Here is a 26,946-nt window from a genome sequence, read left to right on the forward strand (position 1 = left end):
ATCCACACGCTAGAAAAGAGTTCGTGTACATTCATGCTACAAAGTTAGAAAAGGTGGAAGTTCCAGGTGATCGGGGCAGATCTTCCAACCAAAGCAGTGGATGCAACAAGTGCACGAACAAACGCGAGGAAGTTTAACACCTCCAGTCAGTAATGTCAGGAAGCAGATTATGCAGACTCACCTTCCAAGAGTCATTCTACGTATTGTAACTCGTTCCTTTTGCTTAGCCAAAAAGAACAACGATCAGTAAAGGACTCGCTGTCTTACTTACTAGCTCCAAACTGGAACAAAGAAGTCAGATCTCCATTTTCAGTGTTACAGACTAAAGATCGAGGCTGTTCCTGCACTTCCAACCAGGGAAGAGGATCGTGCTGTGGTCTGAAGAGACAACTGCACGACTCCCCAAACATTTTTAAAAAAGAATTAGCATTTAAACACTCAGGCTGCTGAGCACAACACAGCAAACAGAACAGTCGCCCCTCCGATCGTGATAAAACTGAGCCTAACCAGAGCATCGAGTCTGGTACATACTTTTAGTGGAAAGAGGAAGAAAAAAAAAAAAAAAAAGGATTTGTCCTCAGATTTCCCTTGGGGGGTTGGCATACTTTTTGGGCAAGTAACAGAAAAGTTTTGCCAGCCAGGATTTTGGACAGAGCCACGTTCCAGAGCAGCAGAGGCAGCGCGAGGCTCCCAGTAACTGGATACAACAGCTGCATCTAGTGGCGAGGGTCTGGTCGCAGGGCAACGCGCTCAGCTCCACGGGGCAAACCCGAGCACAGCAGCCCCAGGGGTGGGCTGGGGGCTGGCAGCGGTGCGAGGGCTGAGTGCAGGCATGTAGGAATGGGGCTGCAAAAACGCTGCGTTGGTTATTTTCCTCACCTCCTTCTGAGGATAGCGTTGGAGCTCATGCCAACACGCTCCGAGTGTGGCTAAGAAAGGGAAAGCGTACGCACACCACTCCGGGAGGATCGGGACACTCTGGCAGCTCCTGGCCCACACCACGGGCCCATTTTCACAAAGACAGTTCTGATTAATTCGTAGAAATGCCTGTAAAATAACCACGTTAAACAATTTCCAAAATAAAAAGCCCTTGAATACCTTCTGCACCAAAGGCAGCGACCGCCGGCCTGTCAAAGGCCACCCCTAAAATGAAGAAACGGATCGTAGCAGAGTCCTTAAAGTGTTTAATATCCTACATTACAAGCCGTGAGGACTCGTTCAGTTTCTTACACCGCTGAGATGGTTTCGTTTCCACACCTCGCTCCTTTTTATTTCCAAACTACAGCTCTACTCCTGCGCTAACTGTTCTGCAGTGTCTGGTCTGCACAGACTACAAGGAGATGCATATAATCTAATTTACATCGTTTCTTAAATAAAAAATCATTTATTAATCGAGAATACTTTTAAATCCAAGAGTGGGGAGAAGAACTCGAGAAGCCTTACACGCTGGGCCTTAGCCTACCCCACAGCACCCCTGAGGGCACACGGTGTCGAACTCTCCACACCCACCCCAGAACAGAATACTCTCCAAGAAGAAAGTCAAACGCACGACAGGAGGGGGCTCTGAAAAGGTAGGAAGGCAAAACGGTCATTAAGATCTGCCTAAAAACAGCTAAATAGTGCAGTGAAATGCTTTTAAATACCACAGACACCTCCAGTGACTGGCAGCCAGTTTTATGAGAAGCTCTGAAGATGATTTCTAGCGGAGCTTTACTGAACTGGGCGTTCCCAGCCGGAATTCCCAAGAGGAGGGCCTGGCCTACCACCAGCAGGGCCAGATTCAGTTTGGGAGCAGCGTGTTCTGATCTTCATTTGCCCCTCTTGCCACGGCCTCTCCTGGAAGAAGGTTTGCCTGAGCCCCCCGTGGAGGAGCTGGCTGAAGATGCCACCGCAATGTTGATCTGTCCTTCCTGAATCTCCTGCCGGGTCTCAGCTGGGAGGTGATTGATTTTCTGTTGTGTCTCTAAGTAGAACATGACATCTCGCAACTGCTCCTGGATCTCCGAGATCTGCAGGTCCTTCTGCTCGCACGTTTCCTTCAGCACTCTCTCCTCTTCCTTGAGCTTGTTCTGGAGCATGGCTTGATTCGCTCGCAAGCACTTATTCAGTTCTTGTTCCTCCTTCAGCTCGTTGGAAAGTTTAGCCACTTTGTTATTCAGCTGAGAACACCTTGCAAATAGAAGCACAGGTCAGGAAGAGCAGTGTATTGCACTAAATTAACCATCACTGCATCCTTTTTATTTCCAGTCCTTAGGGAAACCGTCTCCCCAACTGTCCCCAGCCCCACCAAAACCACCCAGAACTTGGATTGGGCCTTTTGGCCAGGGAAGGCAACACAAAAGGACTGAACCCCACAGGTTTTTTCTACTCAGTTTAAAGCTTGCTAACACCCGCTTGCCTGCACACCGCTACCTGCACAGAAACCAGGATGCTGTGGGAGCAGAACCACACCTTTGACCCTCAAACTGCATAACCCAGGACGGTCCTTTCCCTTGCAAGTTGGGCAATTCCACCTCGTACCAAAGAGCAACCAGTGCAGGCAACAGACAGGATGTGGGGGGAGCACGGGACTGTAACCTTGAACGTGCATCTGCAATTTCAAGAACGGGTGCCAGAAAGGGCACAGGAATTACACGTGGTCCTGACAGCCAAGGGCAGTCAGGGACTGGAGATACTGGTTCCCACCAAACTGTAAGTTCAAGACCCTGAAAATGGCCCTTTGCTCAAAAGTGAGATGCTCCCACACGAATATCAGTACCTTCCTGCTCTTAACAACTCAGCTTTTCCCAAAAAAGTTTGCTGGCTTCACACAGACCCTGCTTTCCACTCCTCAAGGTGAGGTGCACAAGCTACCACTCACTAGTTTGAGTCCCTGCTCCCACCAGGGCTGCAGAGAGGCAGCAATGCCAGGAGCCTGGTGGGCTGGGAAGAACAGACCACGCAGCCCCACCTAGGAGCTGGAACACGCCGATCTGTGCCCCTCCATGCCTGACATCTTTTATCTAAGCACTTCCTGAGATCTACACTTCTCTCTGTGCCGGGTGAGATGCCTCTGTCGGGCTGCCTTCTTCTCCTCTTTGGAGGTATCTGCCGACTGCAAAACAGACTGGTGTCTGCTTCTGAGCAGGCAGAGGAAGGATTACTGGAAGCTAAATATGCAGACCATGTAAAAAGAGCCACGGGCCCAAAAGCTGCGTTCCACTCAGGCACTTTCAAGTTGGGAACACCTACAGAAATGAGAGCTTTTTATAAATGAGCGGGGTTCTCAGTAAACCGGTTTAAATAGCTCAAAGTTGCCCAAGAATAGCAAGATTCTTTTTTTTTTTTTTCTCCTTTTTGGATGTCAGCGTGCAGAGCTTTAATGGCTGCATGGAACTAAACCTGGCAGCGGTACCCACTTCCTTTCGACAGACTGCTTTTCTTTGAGCAAGTCATTCAGCCTCTGTTCCAGACTGTCACACTTCTCAATGGTCTCTTTAAATTTGGTCTTCATGTTGTTAATCTGTAAAAACAAACACACAGGCATTTCAAACAGATCAAAGTCCTGTGCACTTGCATTATGACATTCATTTTTCTGGTGTGGTTTCTAGACTTTGACCAATTACTATACCCAGGTAAGCAAAAGATTTGAGGCAAGAAAAGGCTTAATTTGGTTAAGACCCTCTGCGCTACACTTCACAGAGCCCAACAAGGAACCACGTTGCCGTGGAAGTTGCTCCTACAGAACAGCAACTCTGGCTGCAGAGCTGTGCCAGGGAACCCCATTCAACAACGGCAACAAAACCCACCACCTATATCAGCTCCTTAACTTCTTAGTGCCTGCAGTTCAGCATTTCTATAGATACAAAAAGCATCTGAGAGAATGGCTAGCAGTAAACTTAAATTTCCATCCGAGAGCTTTACAATGCGGAGCTTTTGCTCATTTTAAACTAAACGTCAAATAAATATGGTCAAAGTCTGAAAACAAACGTGCTACTCCACTCAGCACTGACTCAGCAGCGCGCTGTCATAAGACAGTGACCTACTGACATGAATATCCTGCTCATGTCAAAGGCAAATGGAAACACACGTACGCTGGATTCCTCTCCTCTACTTCAAAACTAGAGACCACTGCTGCGGAAAAAAAACATGCTCCCATTGTCTAGGCACTTCACAGAACACATCTAAACTTTTAAAGATATGATTTAGAAGAGATCTATAGACAGAAATACTTGTTTCCCCATGTTAAGGATGCTTGCATGTGCTGGAGAGAGGAATTTAAAGGAAAAATGCTTTCCTGGAGAAGCAATCTGGATAAATGTCAGTGTCAGCACACATGCTGTCTTCGCTGGTGCCAGAGTCAGTACAGAGCAGGTTTTAAGCCTTCCGGCCTTAATCACTGAATGTTTATGCAGCTGATGGTTAATTTGGGGAAGTAGCGTGAGCACTGATACTGGAATACACTGCAGAGTGGCACTGATCCAGGCACGACTTACCCGGCATGAGTGCCATGAATAAAATCGTAAGGATCTTTAAACACAAAGCCACATTTAAGGTGTATATTGTAGTTGTTTCACTTCGCAGTTGCTTTGTGGATCACGTTTCCTGGTCACATACAACAATTTTTGCTACACTTTTTCTTTTTCTGGGGATGTCTGTAAGATTTCTGGGTCTGTTCTTTAGACCAAAGTCGCTGACCACTATTTCAATGGTCCTAATTTCTGCATTTAGGATGCTGCATGTACTGCACGTGGTTAATTAGAAGTCATGCAGAAAGTTCAAATGAGGACTCAGCCCTAAATCCCGACTTGCTTTAAACCTAGCTGAAAGGATCTACGTGGAGTGAAAAGCATTAAAATATTCTCTCCGGATTTTTGCTCCTGACATTTTGAAGCAGCCCTGCCTACAGAATGCTTTATGGGAGGAGACTCTGAACTTCTCCCACTGGGTGATGAGGAAAGGTAGGGGATCACAAAGAAAGGGCAAATCAATATGCATTTGGAGCAGAAAGACAGCCGAGCAAATTAAAGTCATACTGTCTATGCTACGCTAACCTTCCCCAGAGAAAAACGTCAGCGTGAGACTGATGGCATCAGCGAGCAGGGATCCTGCAGCAGCGCAGACTTGCTTCCACCACTGCTGCAGTTTCCCGAGCAGCACATTTAAATCAACCTTAAATCTAGGTGGCAATCTACCTACTTCTGCATCACTGAGCAGCAAATTGCTAGATGTGAGCGCCGAGATAAGGGATCCATCTCGGAGCCAATTTTCTCAGCTGGTAGTGAAACAGGCTACGCGAGGTCACGTCACGCGACGTGCAGCCTGTGAGAGGCACCGAGCAGCTCCGCTTCCCATCCGCCTTCCCAGCGCCTTTTGATCCTGCAGAGCTCCAAACATCCCCAGAGCAGGGCTCACCTCTTCAGCCGTGTCCTTTTCTATCCGGACGATCTTGTTTTCCCAATAGATTCGCTGTGATTCCAGCTGGCTCGTTAGCAAATAGGAGTACTACAAACACAGAAGCGTGCGCAGAGCGGTCAGCTTTTCCTAAGGGTGGCTACCCCGATGAAGAAGCCCAAAAGGCTCCGATGTAAAAAATCAATTTAATCGAGTGAAATTGAGCACAGAGGGCAGTCTGAATGTACGTGTAAACCGCAGATCCAGCAGATGCACGTTTCACCAATTTGATTTCAGAATTAAATCACATGATTTTCTGGAATCAAGGGAAGTCCTTTGAGCACAACAGCAAGGACCAGGTGAAAGTGCCACCAAGCTGTACCCACTATCACACCAAATACTTTTTAAAGAGAGATATTTTTTTTCACCATAGGAGCAACAGGGCTCCAAATCTTACACTCCACAGGAAAATGAAGCATCAATCATCTCTGTCATGAGTCTGAGATCCCAAAGGCCAAGTTCCCCATTTCTAGCCCAAAACCTAAGGGGGAAGGGTAAATGCACACATCTAGCTTCACTGTAAGAGCATCTCTGGCAAAGCATCCCCAGCTGTGTATAGCTATTCACATTTACTGTTCTCCAACAAGCACAGCCCATTCCAATGTTATTTTGGCATGGGAACAAGGATATGTGCCTTACATCCCCTCTTCTCCCCTCTGGTTCCGCAAATGAGTTATGAGAAGGTTGGAAAACGTGAGCGTTTCTTACCATCAGGCTAAGAAGCAGAGCATTAGGCATTCACTGTGGAATTAAACATGTGCAAAAAGCCTTGAATACTCTCAGTAGTATCAGGGAGCCAAAACACACTGCCAAATTCATTCTCTCTGCAAACATTTAGATCGCATAAGCCAGACAGAGAGGTCTTTGACATACTTTAAGCACTGACCTCCTGGTAATAAGGGTTAAAAAATAGCTGGGTTTGCATCTAAATGTTACACAGAAAATTCAGGGGAAAAAAAAAACAAACAAATATTTATTTGAGCAATAAGCTTACAAAGGCCGGTCTCTACAGGCTTCTCCTCTACAGATAACCTTGTGTCTAATGCGACTGAAATCCTGCTGCAGTATATCTGCTCACTGAAGCAGTAATTTGAGTTTCCCTTTAAAATAGATCACTGGCAAGGGAAAACTTGCATGAACCTTTGTTTTACCCTTCTAGTTAGTGTGGGAGAAGCCGGCCAGCAGGCACAAAAAATCATTGTCTGTTGAAGGGACGGGAGCAGAACAGGGCTGGTATCAGACAGGGCTGTCAGCTTTCTTTGATAGCCACAGTAGGCATGCAGCTATGGATTCCTACTCACTCGGTGTACAAATCAAACTAATCAAATTGACGGTTCTATACCCATTCTGGGCCATCCTGGGTTGTTACACCACGTCACAGTTCCACTAGGAAAGGTCTGGTGAGCGAGTCCGGGCATTCGGACCCATTTCTCTTTGCAATGACCTCAGTGTTTGTAGCAGCATAAGCAGCTAATCTCCAATCTAGTGGTGAACACAGGATGAGACTGCAGCCAGCTTACTCTCAGCTGCATTGGCTCTGCAGAGCCAAAAGGAGTTTTTTTTTTTTTTTTTAAACAAATAAAAAGTAAAAATATCCTGTTCCTGTCTGAAGATGATTGCCTACATGCAGGGAGCAGGTCTGCTGCATAAGCTGATGTCATTTTCTTGTATTCGTATCTGATTTGAAACATTTCCACACAGCAGCACAAAGCAGAGCCCAACGAGCCACAATATTTACCTCTAATTGTAAGGCATCAATTTTCTCCTCCTGACACATATCTCCCTCGCACTCATACTGAACTATCTTCCCATCAGTTTTACTTGCAACCAGCCGGTGGACGTAGTTATCTGAAGAGAGAAAATTCAACCAAAGGGAGTTTTTGCTTAAGAACACCCAGGTTGACACCAGTGGAAATACTTTATGCAGCACAATTAACCACGCAGACTGCTGCAACAGCACATTAGCACGGCAGCAAGCCAACACCAGATGTATTTGTTATTTAGCAGGCTTTGCATAGACACCTTGCAGGGTATTTATTACCACAGCCCATTCTCATACCTCAGGGCAAATTGATGGAAAGGGAGTAACAAACACATTCCAGGGAGGCTACAGGACCGCTCCAGTTCGTTATGGAATCGTGTTCTCCCTCTCCCATCTGCTACAGACCCACGAAAACTGCTCTTAGAGAGGAGATGGATGTTCCCAGAAGAGGAAGGATTAGTACGGATGCAAACCCCTTAAGCTCCAAGCAAACTATCACTAGTGTTCTTCCTAACACTTCTGGTGTCCCAGAAGCTGTTTTTACAACCAAGGTCATCCTGCAAGGGGGGAAGACACGGCGCTCACCTCCAGCGTAGTCCCAGACTCTGTGGTTGGTCAGCTGCATCGCGTAGGTGTGCTGGGTCTCCTCAAAGTGTTTGTAAGCGTGTCGGCTCACGTAGCGGCCGCAGCCGATGTGCCCACATATCAAACAGATCCAGAGGTTCTGCCGAGAGAACGGGAAAGCTCTGTCCTCACAACGCCATCAAACAGCGGCACCGGCGCCTTGAGAAAGCACCAGCTGACACCAACGGCCTGCTGACGCTGCGTACAGCCAGGCAATTCCTTAAAATGCGAACAGTTTGCTTTTTCCCCCCTCTCCAGGAAACCTCGTTCAGGTGGAAGAGTAAGGAGAAGGAGCCTGCAGATGCCAGGCACCTTGACAGACTACCACAGGCACGGATGGAAGAACAGCCTTGATTAACAAAGGTGGCAGCTTGACAGAACCACAAAAACAAGCTCTGGGGAGCACAGACTAGAAGGGAGCACCGAGTTCAGCGTTAGTTTGGCCCCCTGCTATCACACACATCTTATCACAGGCACCGATCAGTTTACGCATTAACACTCTCTAAGAAATGGAAACATTTGTCAGAGCAGGAAACCTGGGAGACAGCATCCCTTCCCAGTACCGATTCCAGCTCAAAAGGAAAGCAGATGCACCACTGACTGGTAAAATGAACCCAAAAGGAGCCACAGAATCAACCTCAAAAGCAACTAGAGCAGCTGTGCAGTCAGATCTAGTCTAGATCTCACTCACCATCCACCCACCTACTTACTTCTTGAACTCCACACTCAAAACACTTGTTCTCTTCCACTGGCTCGGGCGTTTGGCAGTATCTGCAGACAGGACACCTAGAGGGCAACAAGCAGCATGATTAGACACACAGTGCTCCAACTGAGTATTAAGGTAATTAAAAGCAGAGCCAAAGAGCTCCGAGTGAATGCCTCATGCTGTGGGACACTCCCTATGCGCACGCATCTTTCAGCTCCCATTTAGCCCTCGCAAACTTGCCTCCATTCCACAAAAGGCTTTTAAGCCAGTAAGCGACAGAGGAACAAATCAGTTTTTCCATTTTGGTCTCAAGTCGGTGCTGTAGCGATGTGAGCGATACGCACAGAGCAACCTTCAGGTCCCAGAAGGGCTCTTCCATACCCTTCTCATACGGCGAAGGCAGTTTGATCTTATAATAAAGACCTCTCTTCTCGTTGGCACTTTATTTCTTGGACATTCTCCATTATTGCAGAGGTTTCCGTGCAGCAGCTACACGCTGCTGTGGAAGGATGCTGTAACTACAGAGCGCTGAGGAGAGCTGCTCAACAGCGAGGTGCCTGCACTTTGCAACACCACTCAGTGCTGAGACATCCCTAAGGACACGGTGGGGGGCTGCTGCCTCGATTTCAGCCCAACCAAAGGGATTCAGGCTCAGCCCTTCTGGAAGAACATCTAACTCTACCCTAGAAGAATCCACAGCAGGCATCCTGCTATCATTTCTCCTGAAACATCACCGCTGTGCTGCCAGAAAGACAGAACCAGGATCAGAAAGAACGTTTGCTCAGGCCTTAACCAGTATAAGCTCAGCTGGGGAGCAAGGTAACTCAGGCTCGGGATCCTGCTGCCAGGACTGGTTACGTGTCCTTCGTTAGCTGCTGGATAAGCTACAGAAATAGTCAAGGGAGGAGAGCACGGGATTGCAGCAAGTTTTCTATACAAATTCAGGCACTTACAGCCTCTGAGGTGCCTAACAAAGAGGACAGGGATTCTCCTCTACTGTTCTCCTAGATCAGCAGCAGAAGTTTTGCTTAAATTGTACATGAGATATCTGAGTGCTATTCTGGATCTCGATCCTACACTGGCTAAGCTCTACTGCTTCAAATTTAAACTGGTTTTGATTTATGGGGCAAAGCAGCCAATCAGCCTTAATAGCTACAAATCTGATTAATGCCACCAAAGTTCATTTACTTTGCCTCACAAATGATTTCCTTGGCCTACGTTTTTCCTCGTACTGTCACAGAATCAGGCAGTCAGCGGTACCAGGATGAGAGAAGAAATCACAGTGAGGAGGAGCAGCCTTCTGCTGCAGTACCTGTGACAGCCTGACATGCAGTAAAGCAGCAGTGGCCAGAAGAATGCAAGATGTGCACGACTGATAACGCCTGGGTGCCAATCAGGGGCTCAGCCATGCTGAAATCCCACCTCTGGTGATGGGAAGGACAGCAGGAGCAAAAACAGGAACAGGGTAGCAGCAAAAAGAGGAGGTGTTCTAAGGACAGACACAGCTCCAAGCCCAGCACTCCCCTGTGCTGGGAGTGTGGCCCTGAGCCTCCTGATTCAGTGATCTTGTCGTTATTCTTTCCTCCCTGCCTCCATTTGTCTGGCTTTCCAGCCCTGTCCCAGCCCAGCTTTCCTTCACCCTCTGAGCATCCAGAAGTGAGAGAGCCGAGGCTGCTGCCCTGCACGTTCCCAAAAGTTCCCGAAAGGATTTCAGGCTGCAGCAAGCAGTGCTCGTCTGTGTGTGCTGCAGCCTCAGCTACGCCAAGGAAACCAACACCCAAACAGACACAGGAGGCTGCACGAAACAGGGCTGTGCGCGTGCAGTGCTGTTTGTCCCCCTATTTTTATCCTACAACGTTTTAAAAACAATCTGCATGACTTTACAGCTGCCTCGTTGCCTCAGCAGTGAGGCTCACAGGAAACATCGCTCAATTACTTTTGGCTGGGAGATTTCTCCCTGGGAGTCCCTTAATGGGAAGGAAAAGAGCATCAGAACTCGCAGCGATTCCAGCCCCCACACTTCGATGAGAGGAATTGGTCTTGTCAGCACGGAGCCACCACAATCGGAGCAGGGTTTTAGATGTGGAAATAAAAAAAAAAGCCTCTTACGTGGTGTCCTCCCACCGCTGCAGACACTGGCTGTGAAAGCTGTGGTTACACAGCGTGGTGAGGATCCCGTTCACGGACTCGTCCATCCTCTCCAGGCACACTGTGCATTTTGGCAGCTCGGTCAGATCCATCACGGGCAGGCTGGCCCCCTTCAAAAGAACAAGGGGAAACAAATTGCTCAGCACCCTCCCGTCACCATAAATGAAGCACCCACACAGGAAGAGTCAAACGTCTCTCACTACTGCTGGCACTGGGGTACAAAAACAGAACCAAGTGATCCTCTGAGTCTCTAAAGCAGTTAGAAATTTACCAGAAAAGAAGGCAATTCAGCGCTCCACAGAGCACAGCCTCACAGCAGCGCAGGATCAGTGCGGCTGCTGCTGTCCCACCACGTTTTCTGGATCCACCAGACCACTGCACCTGGCAGGGTTAGGTCAGAGACGCTGCAGAAGCGAGGCACGGAGCCTACAGAGCCACCAAACAAACTCTCCCAAGCAGGAACAGCACTGGAACGTGAAACGAGCTCTGGATTGAAGCAGTGAAGCGCTTCTTGCGGCGTTCTGTCCAGCATAAATAATTCCGTTAAGCCTCCAAAGTTCAGGGGAAAAGAAAGGAAAACAAAAAAAAACTTACATCTTCGGACTTGAAGACCTCTGCACGCTCCACGTACACCAGCTGGCACACGTCCTCCTCGATGGAGTTGAACTGCCGGCCGTTGCACGCCATGTAGAAGCTGTCTGCATCAGCCTGGGCACACAAGGGAAGGTGTTAAAAGGGGAAGGCTTGCAGCTGAGACAGCCAAGGGAAAGGAGAAATCTGCTGCGTCCTCTGCTTTCCCCTCCACCAGGTCTCAGGGAATCAGTTCAGCCCGGGGCTGGGCTCAGCGCTGCCACCCGAGGACGCGACGCGGAGCCGTGAAGGCAGCTCCAGCATCTGAGCACTCAGCAGGAATAACGGATTCCCCTTCAGCATCTCTTTCGCTCCCTGTCAGCGGTTTCAGTGCATTTGCAAAGCAAATTTGGTCTCTTTGTAAGAATTTCAGAGGGCCACATCGCAGGACACCGATACTCGGGTCAGGGAAAGGAAGAGGCTGAGTGAGGGCAGGGATCCATTCACTCGTAGCAGCTCCAGCAGGCTCTGAGCCGCTTGTGAAGAGGCAGAACCAAACCCAACCCCACCAAATGTCACCCATTTTCAGGGGGTAACCACCCCAAACCCTTTGCCTCGAAGACAATCACAAACGGTGAGAGCTGAATGCCACATTCCCTTGCTCTTTGTCACGTGAGGCAGATAACTAAAAGCCCAGGAGATTTGTTTTTGCTACCTGCAGACAGCCGTTAGGGGTCACTGGGGAACAGGGCTGAGGGAATTCTTCTTAGCAGGGATTTCAGGGTGATTCGTTTATGGTTTTGAGGCTGTTCAGTGCTAGGTATTTGAAATTGGATAAAGAGACACACAAAATGCATCTTCACAGCTACTGCAGGTAGCACAGCTTGCACACAAATACTGCATCCCCGAGGCCCTCAGTTTTGGGGTCAGACCATCCTTTTCCTGCTGCACAGCCCCTCAGCAGACCAAATTTTTCCTAGAACAGAAACGAAACCCCACTGGCTGGGGTCTTTCTGCTCAGCACAGCACAACGCACCACCCTGAATGTGCTCTGATGGCAGAGAACGGGGCGTCTAGGTAATGCCTAACAGCTTTTAAATCCCCTGCTGACAAGAAATAGGCTGGACAGACCGTGCAGACGCTTCCCTGTGGGTCAGGGAGTGGGAAGAACCTCAGTGAGCAGCCCCGGGGAGGTGCTGGGCTTTAGGACAGAGCTGTTTCACCGAGGATAAAGCACGAGGTTGGCTAGGAGCTGGCCAGCGAAGCCACCCAGCAGCTGTAGAGCCCTCCTGAGGCACAGGGGCCTCCAGCTCTTACCTGGGAGCTGAACTTGATCAGCACCATGTACTGGTTGGGAGTGGAGTCCCGGATGATTTTCATGTGCTCGATGACGTCGTAGAAGGAAGCCACAAACTTCATCAGGTCGTGGCTGGTCATGGTGGCGGGGACCGTGAGGATGCAGAGCATGGCGCTGCGCCGGACGTCCTCCTTCAGGGAGGTCATCTTGCTGCAAAGGGAACGGTTACACGGCCTCACGTCACTCCAGGGGGGGCAAAGGCACAGCTTTTACCACCCCTCCCACAGCAGGGGCTGCTAGGATAGTTCTGTTGTCACCCTGAACGCTCTTTTGCACGTTTGTAAACAGTTACAAAGAAGCAAGGGGCTGTTGGGAGTCCTAAATACCCACAGGGAACTCTCACTTCTTAGCAAAGGATTAAAACAGCAGCTCCAATAAATAATGGCTGCTTCAGGAATAACTTGTCAGCTGTTTTTGAGAAAAACAATTGAAGCTGACAAGCCACAGATACTCAGAACTACTCATAGAACAAACGAGCAATGTTTGTTCCCATTTCAAATGCTCATTTTGCACCTCCTGACAGCTCTCAGGCAGATCTGAAATGGAATTTCTCGTGCGATTGCCAGGAAAGGGAGTGGCATTATAAGCCCTGAAACACAGGACGAAGCCTCCTGCTTCAGGGAGCTCCTCAGGCCTGCCGCCAAGACCCTGCAGACCACAATTCAACTGCAGGATCCCTTGAGAAACTGCTTTTTTCCCTTTTTTGGGAACCCCATTTCTTACAGCCAGCCCTGAGCCAACCCTGAGCTCCAGCACCACCCCAGGCCCGTGGGTTTGGGTCACCCTTCCTGCCTGCCACAGCCCGGGGCGACCGACCCGCCCTTCCTGCTGGCCTCACGGCTCAGGAGCGTGGCTCCCAGGGAGCTGCCGTGAGTCAGGCATCCTTACTTTGTTTTGTACAGGTGCATGATGCCGTGAACGATTTCAACTGATGGATTCCCGCTGAAGAAGGAGATCTGGTCAGGGAGCTGCTTGGAAGGCGAGTCCGGTGCAGCCTCACGCTCTTTGCTCTGCTCCTCGGGGTTGGTTTTGTCCTCAGCAGATACAGCCTCCGAAGATTTCCTTCCTTCCACGGCACCTTTTGGTTCATCTTTTACAAACCAGAAGCTTTCAGATTACTAACCACACACCAGAAATGCTCACTGCTCTCTGAGCACAGCCTTCGGGAACGCAACCAGACTGAGAACTCGAACTGTGAGGAGTCAAACTGTGCCCCTGGAAGGTGGCGGAACGAGACCCAGCTCAGCTTTTTGGTTCTGGGGAAAACTTGGGAGCTGCCAAAAGTCCAGTGAGAGTCCGTAGCAGGACCCTGGCGCGCGAGTTCTGACCTGTGCCGGGTTAAACCCTGACAGGCAGGGTCTGCTCAGTGCCAGGTTAAATCCTGCCAGCTGCCATTACCAACACAGAGCAACCTGGACAGGTTTGCCAAGCACAAGCAAGGCGAGCACCGTGGTGTCAGCTCCTCCTGCACTGCTTTTGGGGCATCAGGGACACCGCTACGACCCGGGCACTGCCGTGACCAGGCACTCCTGCCCTTAAACCCCCCCAAAACCCAACCAACCCCCTGCAGCCCCCCCTCTAAATACCAGGCCCCACCGGGGAGCACCCCACGGGCAGCACCAGGCTCCTGCCGGCACCGGGCACCCCCCCCCCCGTACCTGCCCGCGGCCGGATGGTCTCGATGATGACATCGGTGAGCTCCCTGCGGCCCAGGTGCTGGTGCAGGATGGCCGCCCGCTCTCCGGGGCCCTTCCCTTGCAGGCAGGCCGGGGCCGCGCCGCTGCTGTCCGCCGCCATGTCGGGAGCTGTGAGGGGGGGGGGGGGGGAAGAGGAGGCGTCAAGGCCTAGCTCCCGGTACAGGCCCTACCGGGAGCAGGCCGCACTCACCGGCCGCGCTGTAGGCGAAGCCGGCGGGCAGCGGCGAGTGCTCGCCCAGCTCGAGGCGGATCACCACCAGCGACACGCTCATGGGTGGGCCCGGCACGGCCCCGCCCGGCCCCGCCGCCGCCTCCTCTTCTTCCTCCGCCTCCGCCGCCGCCACCGGGAGCTCTGAGGCGCCGCTTCCGCCTCGCGCACCTCTCCCCTCTGACCCCGCCGGGTCACGCCGGCGTGATGACGTCACGAGTGGGCGGGGCCGGGTGGTGAGAGGGGGGCTCGCCGCGAGGGGGTTGGCGTGGTTCTCGCGAGGTTTGGCGGTGAGTTCTCGCGAGAGGTGGCGCGGGGGTGAAGCCAGAGCCGGGGACTGGCAATGCCCGGACTATGGGGGGGAGGGGGGAGGGGGTGAGGGGCGGCGGTTGTCGCCCCCCGGTTCTCGGCCCTGGGTCTGTGCAAACACCGGGGAGGTGGGGATTTGGGGAGGATTTGGGGATTGGGGGGTGTTGGCTGCTTGCTGTGAGAGGCTGGGGCTGTTAATCCTGCCCGCCCCCCAGCTACAGGCTGCGGTAGGCCGCAGGGCTGGGCCTCGTCGCCCAAAGTGCTTTAAAATGGCTCCAAAACAGCCACAAAACACCACAAGGTGCCCCCAAAATGGCCCCAACGTACCCCCAAAACAACATGAAGTGTCTCAAAATGGCCTCAAAGCTCCCAAACGCCACAAAGTGCCCCAAAATGGCCCCCAAAACACCACAGAGTGTCTCAAAATGGCCCCAAAGCCCCCAAACACTACAAAATGCCTCAAAAAGGCCCACAATGCCCCCCAAACCACCACAAGGTGCCCCAAAACGGCCCAAAATGCCCCCAAAACACCACAAGGTGCTCCAAAATGGCCCTAAATGCCTCTAAAAAGCTCCCAAACACCATGAAGTACCTCAAAATGGCCTAAAATGGCCCTAAAATGGCCCCCAAACACCACAAAACAGCCCAATGGGTCCCCAAACACCTCAAAATGCCCCTAAAATGCCCCCGAATGCCTCAAAATGCCCCTAAAACACCCCAAACCACCACAAAACGGACCAAACTGCTTCCAAACGCCTCAAAATTCCCCTAAAATGCCCCGAAGCCCCACCAAACGCCCCCAAACATCTCAAAATGCCCCTAAAACGCCCCCAAACACCACAAAACGGCCCCAAAATGTCCCAAAGCACCCCCGAAACGCCCTGAAACACCTCCAAACGCCCCCAAATGCCTCAGTCCTTTCCCCTCCTGCCTGCCCCTTAGCGCCCTGCAGCTCAGCCCCGGTTCCCTCTCAGTGCCCCGCTGGGTGTCAGGCGCTGCCCCGGCCGTCGCTGTGACCCCCTTGATGTTTCCACAGGGCCGGGACATGTTCCTGAGGCACGCTGCCCGTGTCCCCTGCCCACGTTGGGCCGTGGCCCCGCCACACACTGCCTCAGCCCGGTGGATGCGATGTGGCCGGAGCCCTTACAGAGCCGTGGTCTTGGACGCGAGCGGGGTGCTCCTCCCGGCCCCGCACAGGACGGCCGCGGGTGCGTGCTCTCATTTCTCATCCAGTATTCTCGTTCCCCTGCGTGTAGGTAAAATCCGCTTCACATGGCACTGGCGGTCGGCTCTGCAGCGGGTGAGATGTTGGAGAAGCTGCAGAGGCTGCGATGGTCACCGCTCGCTGTGCCGCGTTCCCGATTGCGCCATCAGAAGCGCTAGAACTGGCAGCAGCTGGCAACCGTGTTGACATCTCCAGGCCAGGGCCAGGCCACTTCTGGTGATAAATTGGCCCTGTAATGGCACTGGTTGATAGCACCTAACGTTGGCACTGCCCTGCAGGACACAAAGAGCTGTGTTTTCACCCCAAGGGTACCACACCAAAAATAAAGACGGGGTGCTTTGGCTGGGGAAATGCTAAACCTCTTATCTCTGTGTCTAGGTAAATTATCTCAGCCCATCACATCGGTTCTCATTAGTCTTATCTGTCAGGTTTCAGGGTTGCAGAGGGATTTGAAGCGAGTTTCCCAGTTCTGATGATGCCATATGTGATCTTTCCTGGCTTTCTTTTCTTTACATAGACTGGGAGGCCCAGAATTGTATTCCAGCTGGCACCATCCAACAAGCTGTAACCTCTGGAGGGGAAAATAGTCCCTCTCTCAAGTACTCAAGAGGAGAGCTGACGACTGTGGAGTTCTTGCAGGAGCTGGGACAGCAGTGCTTTGAGATTGTAAGCCAGCCAGCCCTCTTCCTCTCTTTGTGCTTCCTGACTGCAGGGAAATGGGTTCTGCAATGTGGGAACCTGGTGGTTCAGAAAGGAAAGGGGAGCTTTTAAAATAAATCCTTCAAGGAAGGGTTTGGATTCACCACCTGGGAAGCATTGCTGTCTGATCAGGGCAGGCTTCTCACTGCCGTTATCGTTCTGCTACCCAGGCAGGATGGTGAGCAGAACTTGCCTTCACTTCCACCAGCCTCCTCCTCCATATTTCATAGCTTGCTGATCTGAAGACACCTCTGGGATCATCTAAGATGAGAAATCAGAGAATCAAAGACCAGCTGAAAGGCTTCTGCTGCTAGTTCATGCATGAACATGCTGACAGATGGAGACAGTGGTCTCTGAGTAGGGTTCTTAAGATCAGTAGAAGCCTGATGAGGGCTTTTTGAAACATCTGAGTCTGAAATGCAGATTCCTTTCCCTCCTGTTGAACGGTAATCCAGTATTTATCTCTAACCTGCCTTGATTCCATGACAGGATCAGTCTTAGCCTATTCCTCTTTGCCAAAATCAGCTCTTTAGCTCTGCTGCTTCTGTAGAATTAGTAATCTGAGAACCAGATTTGGTCTAAGCAATTTATCTGGGAGATTCACTGTCTGCCTTCTGCTGCCAGAGGAAGCGGGGCAGCAAGATAAGATGATCGGGCAATCTACCTACCCAACCGCTCTCATTTCCCTTCCTGCTCAAAAACCATTTATGGCTAATTATCATTCTTGGGGGTTTCTCTGGTTTCCTAGGCAAACGTCTGTGTTCCAGTGGACTCTTTTCTCTCCAACTTAATCAGACGTGAGATGATAAAACAGCTCCCCACAATGGCAGAAGCCGTACAGTGTATCCGTGCAGAAGGCCTTAAGACAGCTCTTCTGAGCAACAGCTTCCGTCTGTCAAACGGGGAGAGCTTTCTGCCCCTAGACCAGCAGCACTTCGATGTGGTAAGCCTGGGTGGGTTACAAGATGCATTGCTGAAGCTAGGTCTGTAGAGAGCAGCAACTGAAATTCTTTACCTTTGCAGGTAGCAAGGGAAAGGCTTCCAGCAGCACCAATTAGCAGATGTACAATTAGTAGTCAGTGAAGAAGTCAGTGCTAGTGCACCTGAAAATTCATTGCTTAATGCCCACAAAACCCCACGTATATATGTAAGAATATTTTGTGTATATGTAAGAGTAATTTGTGGATCCAAATTTGGGCAGCTGATGATGGTCAATAACCTTCCTGCTGTGAAGATCGCTGCGGTGTGGTTGGTAGCTGTCCTCCTGACCTCCACAGACGTTGTGGTCACAGCAGGCGCGTGTACAACCCATTGCTTGTCGCCACAGGTAGTCGAAGCTCATCAGGAAGGGAAGTGCAAGCCAGATCCTCGTGTCTACAAGCTGTGCCTGGAGCGCTTGGACGTTCAGCCTCAGGAATCCATCTTCCTCGACAGCAGCAGCCAGAGCCTCCAAGCAGCAGCCCAGCTCGGCATCAAAACAGTGAAGGTACAAAGCAGTGGAACCAGGTCGAGCTGTGGGCACGGTTTCTAAGCCCAGCAGCTGTGTTTGACTGGAGTGGCCCAGGATTTCCAAATGGAAAAGTGGCAGACTCATGTTGCCAAGCCTTTTGTTTCAGCCTGTCCTTATTCTTCCAGGATGATTTATTAAATAATACATTTCTGGAAACTGAGGCTTCAAGAATCTGTCACCTGGGCAATGGTTAACGCTCAGGCTTTGGAGATAGAGAGCACAGGGGTTTCACTTGGGTGAGGGGACCACTGGGACAAGGGAAATGGGACTGGTGGGAAGAGCTCCCTGGGATGGCACATGGGGAATTCCAGCTTGTATCCCAGCCCAAGCTCACAGTGCCAATGTCACTGTGAAAAGTACATCGTGGGGACAGAGAGCAAGGTGGGAGGCTCAGCGAGTGCTGGTAAAGGCACTTGGTGCTGGATGAGGCTGATCACTGAATTCCTGCGTGTCTCAGTGAATCAGAGCCATTGGGCTCACAGGTAAATGCATCACAAGCATGCAGAGCTCCTTCTTTCCTAGGCAATTTTATCTTCTAACTCCCTCCCTCCTGCTTGCAGGTCGATGATCTAGAAGCAGCACTCAAAGAGCTGGAAACCCATCTGGGCTTTCCTTTACAAGGCTTTGTGCCATATACTTGCTCAGTGAGACCAAGCACGGAGATTCCAAAAGATCGTCTGCAAAAGTACCTTGAAAATGTCTTCAGCGACCAGGCAACAGGTAGTGCAGCACTTCTTGCTCTTCAGCCTGAATGCTCACATATCCTGGAGCCTTTGGCTCTTTCTGTCCCATGGCAGATGGATTGAAAATAATATTAAGGAGAGGTTCCTGAACTCCAAGCAGGCATTGCAGCTACTCAGGTTTCAGTGATCCATCACTGCTGGGCTGGGATACAACATTTTAGGACTTCATTATTTGGGAGGTGTTGAGGGCAAGTTGCCAAAGAGATGCCAGGAATATTCCTGACCTGAGTCCATCTGTGAGCTGCTGCTGTGCTCTGCAGATGTCTGTGGCTGAGGAGCAAAGTGTAGGTTCCTGATTGCTGCAAATGAGTTTCCAGAGCCAAGCATGGGAAGGGAAAGTAAAACCTGGAGAAGTGGCGAGAAATAATCCCAGATATTGCTTCTGTCTGCTGCCCCTCTGCTCTGATCTCTCCAGGTCCTCTGGTGTTACGGCAGTTTGGCCGTGGCCGGGCTGCCCGGACCTTTTACGTCAGGTTTGGAGGTCGCTCGCTGGTGCTGAAGAAGGAGCTCCCCGACGGCCAGCTTCCCCCAGGCCCTGCTGTCAGCAGAGAATACAGGTGAGAAGGCAGCTCTGCTCCTCCTGCCAGCTGACTGGCACAGACTGCAGTCCCAAACCAGCTTGCTGTGCCAGAGATCTCTGCCTCCGCAGCAGAGCAGCAGCACTCTTGGAGGTCTGTGGCGATTTTCCTGTGATTTCCAGAGTGTATTGGATTGGTCTCGAGCCTCTGAGCCAAAGATTTTGGCGTGCTTCTCTCCCCCACCTCGAGTCACCTTACTTTAGTGTATGTAACACTGAGCACAGGACGTTTTTTAATATTGTGCATCTGCCTAACAACAGTGCCGTTGGAGTATTGATTCCCTAATGCCTTTCTGTGCTGAATCAGCTCTCTGACTTGCCCTGGCAGGGTTCTGAAGGCACTCTCTGAGGCTGGTGTTCCTGTTCCCACTGTACTTGCTCTCTGTGAGGACAGCAGGTAATCTTGTCCCTCAGCTTTCCCTCCCCACTTGACAGCTTCAGCCGGATTCCCCCAAGAAGAGGGGAGCTTTCCCGTGGCTGTGCTGGTGTTTGCCGTGCTCAGCTCTGTGGTAGCATCACTGCCTGCTGCTAACCAGCTGCTGGGATCTGCCCCGGGAGCTGCTGTGTCTCCCAGCCCCAACTTCTAAATTGCACTGATCTAATCAGTGTTTGCCCATTCTTGGCTTGTTTTAGGCGCATCCTTATTTTAGCAATTAATCAAAATACTCTCTTCCTCTGTAAAAATGCTGTAGTGCTTCCCACTGACTCGGTGTGCTCGGGTGAGGAGGTGATTTTTCTAACTGCCAGCTTCTGGGGGCTGGAGGGGCTGCACTGATCGTGCCACAGCCACGTGCCACCAGGCAGCACGAGTTAGGCTTGAGCCCAGGCCAGAGTTGGGCACAGGGAGCAGTGCTCTTGAGGCTGCTCCTCCCCTCAGAGTGCAGGTAAGGCCTGGGGGCTTCTTCCTGGTGCAGGTGAGACCTGCAGGTGGTAGGTAGTGGGATTAACCTCGGACACACCAGTTCCACTTTGCTTCCCCAGCACCCTTGGGGCACCTTTCTACCTGATGGAGCACTGCGCCGGCCACATCTACAGCGACGCCTCCCTGCCAGCGCTGCTGCCCAGCCAGCGGGGGGCTGCCTACGCTGCCATGAGCCGAGTCCTCGCCAAAATCCACAGCGTAGACCTCGGAGCAGCCCGGCTGCAGGACGACGGGGAGCGTGGTGAGAGAAGGCTTTGTGTCCCTGTCACTGTTTTCTCTTCCTGTGTAGCAGCATTTCAAGGGACAGGCTCAAGTACAGGACTTGGACCAGACCTGGGGAAAGCAAAGGTGTGCAGAAGAGTGTCTGAATCCCCAGGCCTCTTGGAGGGTGTGTGGAAAGCTGCTTGAAATTCTCCAGGTCTGTGTTTCCTGTTCATAGCCCCCAGAGCTTCCTGCCACCAGCAAGAGCTGCAGAAGCTGTAGGAGTGACTTGTTTGCTGCTATCTCTGAGCACACAAAACTCTGCTCAGCTCCTCCAGGCTGCCTGCAGGGCTACCTCAGCTTCTCAGAGTTGGTGGAGAAGTTAAATTTTGGCCAGGATTTGGTTATTTCTACCAGAATATCAAATCCAGTGCCCGGTTATGAATGTATGGGAATCACAATTAAACTCTTGTAGCTTCTCTCAGAGTGCTAGACTGAGACCTTCTTAGCTGTTGGACTGTTTCAGCACGTTTCTTTTATATATCTCTTCTGAAAGCTCCTTGTACGCGTTCTTTTCCCTGAGAGCCTTCGTTCCCTCGTTACAGGTAATTACATTCAGCAGCAAGTTGATTCCTGGACAAAGCAGTATCGAGCTGTGGAAACCCATGTCATTCCAGCCATGGAGAGGCTCATCAAGTGGCTGCCTCTGCATTTTCCTGACTCTCAGGAGGTGACAGTCGTGCACGGTGACTTCAGGTACTGCTTGGCTGATGGCATTTCTGTGGAACACCTCCTAGGTGGCAGAGGGGGAGCAAAAGTGCTCCCGTATTTTCCCCCTGCTGATCCTCTCCCAGGAAAACTGGGGACAGAAACTGACAGCACAAACGCTGCTCGAATGCTGGGGAATCACAAACTGTGCCTGCAATATTCAGAACTCAGTGCGGGTGCAGGTAGCAATGCTGTTTGGTGTTTGTAGACTTTGTGAAGCTGCTGGGGTGTCACAGGAGGTACAGCAAAACCTGCCTGCTGCCAGTCTTAGACATCAAGTCATCCAGGAGCGGTGTGGCTGGGGTCAGAGGTGCTCTCTGCACCTTGGCAGGATTACTGATGACTGATTTTGTTCTCAGTGGGCTGCTGCCCTCTCCTGGGGGTCAAATTGTTGAAGGCTGTCCTACACACAAACTGCAGGACACGACAGGGCAGGGCCTCGAGTTACCACATGCCCTTAAAGTGCCCAGAAGATCTCCCTGGACGGGGACTTGCCAGCTTTGCTTTTTAGCCAGCCTGTCCTGGAACATGTTCATGATCCAAGGCCCCACATAGCTGGGTTTCGTTCTTCAAAGTGCAGTTCAGTTCACCATTAACCAGGGAGCTCACTGTTGAGTAATCTCTGTCCTCCCTGACCTGTGCTTGCAGAAATTGTATTTCACTTGCATAACCTCTCAGAGGACTCAGCAATTTTTGCACAGAGCGAAGAGCACTGGAAGGTACACACTGCTGCTGAGCCCTGGGATTTTTTTTTCTCCCTCTTGAGACTTTTCTGATCTCTTTCTCCCTCTGATGCAGGGTGGACAACCTGGTCTTTCACCCAGACAGGCCAGAAGTCTTTGCTGTCCTTGGCTGGAAGCTTTCAACTCTAGGAGATCCCATCTCCGATTTGGCGAATAACTGTATGGCCTTCTTCCTGCCACCTCACTTTAACACACCGAGAGGTACAGAGAAGGGCAAAGGCACATTTGACACACAGAGAGGAACCAGAGTTCTGAAACAGATTAGCTCCTGCCCTTAGAGAGCTCAGCTGACAGTTGGCTCATTGCAGTTCAGAAGGGCTGTGGGTCTTGTACCACATTCCCTGCTCTGCCCTTTCTCCGAAGACCCCTAAGTTCCTCCAGGGCAGAGCATTTTTCTGCACGTGCAGATCCCTGTGCCACAATCACCCCGTCCCCAGTTTGTCTCCTGCCTGCTGCCCGTGTGCTAAGGAAATGCCCCTGGTGTGAGCCCTGCTGCTCACTCCACAAATCCTGCTTGGTGCTGGCCCCGTGGTCCTGCACGCAGAGCGTTGTCAGGGAGCAGAACCATGTTCAAAACTCAGTCTGGATTCTTCTCCCTCTCACTGCAGCCCCTGCAGGGCTCTGCCACAAGGCTCCTGGTTCCCCTAGGAAGCGCCGAGCTGCCCGCTGCCTGCTGACTCGTTTTGCCCCTCGTGTCTTCCAGGCTCGGCGCAGTGGGATCGGGGGCACCTGGGGGTCCCCACTGCAGAGGAGTACTGCCAGATGTACTGCGGCCACAGGGGAGTGGAGCTGCCCGTGAACTTTCATTTCTACATGGCCTTTGCCTTCTTCCGACTGGCCGCAGTGCTGCAGGGACACTACAAAAGCTCACTGGAAGGTGAGGAGCCCAACCATGCAGCCCAGTTCTGTGCAGGTTTCTGAAATTTCGGGCAGTAAAGCAAAGCCTGGTGTCCCTGGGAGGTTGCTGGGTCAGCAGGAGAGCAAGGCAGCCTTGTGCTTTGAGGATAGCACGTTTGGTGGTCCAGTCGTGTCCCGCAAACATTAAAAAGGTCCAAAGGGGAGCAGACAGAGGGCGCTTCCCCTGCTGCAGCTTTTTTTGGTGGATGCAAGGTCTGTGTTTGCTTTTTGTGCTGATCAGAGGTTGTTGGGTGCTCGCTTCTTTCTTGCGAGGACTGAGCAGAGGCCGGAGCTCAGGGACGTGTCCTACAGGTGGAGCTCTCAGACTTCTGAAGGAAGCCCCAGCCTTAGAGCAGTTGGGAAGCAGGGAGGTGCTGGGGGCTCTCGGTGCTGTTTATCTGCATACCTCAGGTCTGGCCTGGGGAGTTTTTATCAGAGAAAAAGATGCTATTTTCAAATTCCTTGGAGAAGAATCTCCCTGAGTCCTTCTGTGGTGGCATGGACGAGGACACGTGGCTCTATTTGAGATGTGGCTGTGTCACACGGGTGTCTTATTCTTCTCCTGTCCCCAGGGAGGCCAGCCCCAGGTGAAAGCCGCCCAGAGCACGCAGAGTTCGTGGCAGACCTGGCCTGGGACTTTGCCATCAAAGAAGGATTCCGTGTGTTCGAGAGCCTCCCTGCTGCAAAGCCTTCTGCACGGCGCTACAGCACCTGGGCCAGGCAGGGGCCGTTCCTCAGCAGGAGCTGTGGCACCTGGCCGTGTCCTGGGGCTGCCTCCATGCTCCAGATCCCCCCCATCGCTTCCCTCAGCGGCCTCTTGGGGATGGCCCAGGGTCTTTACTGCAAGCTGGAAAGGATCTTGGAAGGCCAGTGGAGTTTTGCTGATTTCCCAGCCCAGGTGGACTCTGCGACCTCTTCTAGACCTGAAGGTGAGGCATCTTCCTTCCTACAGCAGCTTTGCTCCCTTACACCAGGGTCGTGGCATGCCTCTAAGAGCCTTTGCATTCCTAATCACATCAGACACTTGGCGCTCAGAGTCCTGTGGCTTGGAGAAATTGCTTGGTACGGAGTTCATATCCTAGGAAACAGCAGTTCCAGAAGCTGGCACTCCCTTCCCAGATGAGCAGGTTCTTGCCAGGCCAGCTGCAATCAATGGGGCTGCTCCCCCAAAAGCACTGCCACCAACGCTGATGGAGCCCCAGAAATTGGGACTTCTCAGTCCTGTGCTGCCAGCCCAGTGCTTGTTCACTCCTCTGGCTGTCTCTGGAAGGGAAAGGCCGAGTTAACACCGAGTTAATGCTCTTTTTAACAGTTCCTCCCGGTGCACTGGCTGGGGATGACCCTTGGGTAGGGCAGGGAGTTGCTGGCATGCTCCACATTTCCTCGTTTTTGTTCTCTTAGCCTGCTCTCCCGGCAGGGGCTGTCCCTGCAGCAAACAATTTATCCCTGCTCGGAGATAAGCGTGTGATCAGGCAGAGCAGGCTCTGGGATGCTGCTTGGACTTTGGCCCTGAGCTCTCCCGAACGTAGCGGGTGCTGCTGCAGCCCTGAGTCCTCAGAACGGAGGGACCTTGGTTCTTTCTGGTGTGGTGGTGAGGAGGCAGAAAGCAGCTACCAAAAAACGTGCAAAAGCCCAGCTGCCCGGGCTCTGCTAACTGATTTCTCTGTGCTGCCACTTCCCAGTGCTGCTGGTGGACGCAGGGTGGCTCAGTGTGCCTGTGGCTCTGGGCTGGCTCGTGTTCCAAACAGATTTGCTGGGAGTGGTGTCGTAAGTAATCATTCCCGGAGCGTGTCATGAAAGCAAACATCGCTCTCCTCGAGTTGCTGCCCAGATTGGGCTCTTAGCATACTCTGGTGACATTATCGAATGCGAGTGGGTTACTTAACTGCCTTGTAACTGCCAAAAAAACACAATCCGCCTGCTGCTGAGCCTTTCAGAAACGTTTCCTTGTGCTCACGCAGCAAAAACCAGCGTGTCAGGGTGCTTAGCAGCTAATCCCCGAGAAGACGGAGGAGAGGAAGCAGGCTGCAGGTGGTTTGGGAGTGCTGAGAGGAGCACATCTCCTCGCCCTTCCTCCAGACACTCATCGTCACACCTGGGGGAGAGTTCCCAGGTCTTCAAGCCCCAGGGCTGCTGCTCTGTCCCTCCTCCATGCCCTGGGCTTGTGGTGGAGCCCCCCTCGTCCCTCTCATCTCTGCCTTCTCCCCGTCCATCCCACTGCTTTTTCCCTTGGCATCGCCCTTGCCCTGTCAGCGGTGGAAGGACATTTTAAAGGCTGGGGGAGGAGGCCAGGGGTGGGGTGCTGCTGCCTGCAGAGGAAAGATAACAGCAGTGGGGCCTTAAACAGCTGAGCAGGCCCAGCCAAGGGCTGTCAGAGCACTCCCAGGCTGGGCAAGGGCCAAGGGAAAGGGCCAGCTGGCACTGCGGGGCAGGGTTTGTCCCTGCAAGATGAAATTTGTCCCTGCAAGATGAAATCAGCCTGGGCTGATCCTGCCGTGCCCTGCATGGGAACGCTCAGGTCCCAGAGGCTGCCCATGCTCCCAGTTCCCCAGGGAGAGCTTCTGGAGGGGAGCACAGCAAAGCTCAGCCTCTCTCTGAGCAAACATGAGTGTCTCTGGCTGAAACAGCTGGCCTGTGGCTGCACTGTCACGGCTGGGGAAGAGCTAGGGGAGGACAGAGAAGGGTTTAATGTGTCTCGTCCCCTTCCAGCAGGCAGAGTGCCAGAGCCAGAGCCGTGTCTCCGATGCTGACTGGGCAGGCCGTGGATCAGGCTAGCCAGGTGAGCAGGCACGTACACCTCTCAGCTGATCCTCCTGTGGCCCAGATAAAGCAGCAGGGGGACACCCGCCTTTTGGGGACAAGAGGACCACAGCAGGAATGTCACACAGGCATTGCAGCCTGGGGCCAAAGAGCCTAAGGGGTGGTTTGTCCTGATTGCTCTGGGATCCCCAACGAGGATAGGGCGTTTGGAAGGAGCTGGGGCATTTGCTGCCGTGCTTCCCTGCTCCTGCAGCTCCTTCCTTGCCCTGCATGGGCGTGGATTTCACTCTCACACAGGTCTCTGGAGCAGAACATCGCAGCCCAGGCCCGAGCCCCACGTCCAGCTGAAGGTCCCACATCTGGCTGAAGGTCCCGTGTGCCCCGCAGGACAGCACGCTCCAAAACAGAGCTGAGACAGCGCTGGGGAGCCCTGGATGTGAGACCAAACCAGCCCCTCTGGCGTGGGAGGGGTCGTGTTATCTGCAGCCTGGGAGCTTTTGAATTTCAGAGGCATTTCTGTTATCTGGCTCAGTGCCTTTATTGCCATGGGCTCAATAGCTGTGGGGCAAATTCCATCCCTGGGTCATGAGGCTGCAGGCACGGAGCCTTGCAGTGGGGAGAGCGGGGCCAGGGGTGAGAGTGCTGGGTTTGGGAATGAAGATGGAGCAATGGAGCAGAGCCTCTCTCCTTCAGCACATCTCCAGCAGCCCGTGGGTGCTGGGGCTCCAGTGGTGGGGAACTCCTGGAGGACTCTGGCTTCTGGGGAGCCCCTGGAGCTGGGAGGAACGGGGAGGACTCCATGGCCCCAGGGCTGTGGTGGATCTCTCTGGGTTTCCCTGAGGATCAGGGGTGACGTAGACCAGTGGGGGCTTTCAGTGCTCCACATGGACCAGCAGCAGGGAGGACTGGGGGCTTATGATCGTGGTAATTCCTGGGCTCTTTTCATGTTCTCTGGTATTAATTCAAGTGCTGGACATAATTCTTGGAATTCACCAGATTAAAAAGTTCAACTCTTCGGTATCCTCTGCCCATTTTGCTCTGGTTGGAAGCTCTGCTGGGGATGGTGAGATGGTGGCGTCTGCCACTT

At 52.2% G+C, this 26,946-nt stretch overlaps 2 protein-coding genes across 6 annotated transcripts; one reads left to right on the forward strand and one right to left on the reverse strand.

Annotated features, from left to right (window-relative positions):
- Positions 1 to 1,164: 1,164 nt before the first annotated feature.
- BRAP (BRCA1 associated protein) lies at positions 1,165 to 14,623 on the reverse strand. Its single transcript, XM_084491540.1, has 12 exons — positions 14,488 to 14,623; positions 14,259 to 14,405; positions 13,489 to 13,690; positions 12,561 to 12,750; positions 11,268 to 11,381; positions 10,635 to 10,783; positions 8,530 to 8,605; positions 7,781 to 7,919; positions 7,172 to 7,281; positions 5,395 to 5,484; positions 3,399 to 3,502; positions 1,165 to 2,169 (listed from the first exon to the last, which is right to left on the reverse strand). The coding sequence occupies exons 1-12, from the start codon at positions 14,567 to 14,569 to the stop codon at positions 1,809 to 1,811; spliced, it is 1,764 nt and encodes a 587-aa protein (XP_084347666.1). The 5' UTR covers positions 14,570 to 14,623; the 3' UTR covers positions 1,165 to 1,808.
- ACAD10 (acyl-CoA dehydrogenase family member 10) lies at positions 14,568 to 26,879 on the forward strand (the record flags this gene model as incomplete). Of its 5 annotated transcripts, none has more annotated exons than XM_084491528.1 (15): positions 14,568 to 14,795; positions 15,851 to 16,022; positions 16,557 to 16,705; positions 17,487 to 17,681; positions 18,066 to 18,224; positions 18,809 to 18,968; positions 19,407 to 19,548; positions 19,897 to 19,965; positions 20,550 to 20,731; positions 21,297 to 21,447; positions 22,258 to 22,403; positions 22,906 to 23,115; positions 23,672 to 24,028; positions 25,809 to 25,878; positions 26,157 to 26,879. In XM_084491528.1, 14 exons carry the CDS (start codon positions 14,568 to 14,570, stop codon positions 25,847 to 25,849), a joined length of 2,361 nt encoding a protein of 786 aa, XP_084347654.1. In that variant the 3' UTR covers positions 25,850 to 25,878; positions 26,157 to 26,879. The 5 variants fall into 5 exon arrangements, with proteins under 5 accessions (XP_084347654.1, XP_084347655.1, XP_084347656.1 ...); XM_084491529.1 differs by having other exon boundaries at positions 25,812 to 25,878; XM_084491530.1 differs by having other exon boundaries at positions 22,906 to 23,079.
- Positions 26,880 to 26,946: the final 67 nt, after the last annotated feature.

Source organism: Aythya ferina, assembly GCF_964211825.1.
Source record: "Aythya ferina genome assembly, chromosome: 17".
Lineage (NCBI taxonomy): Eukaryota > Metazoa > Chordata > Aves > Anseriformes > Anatidae > Aythya > Aythya ferina.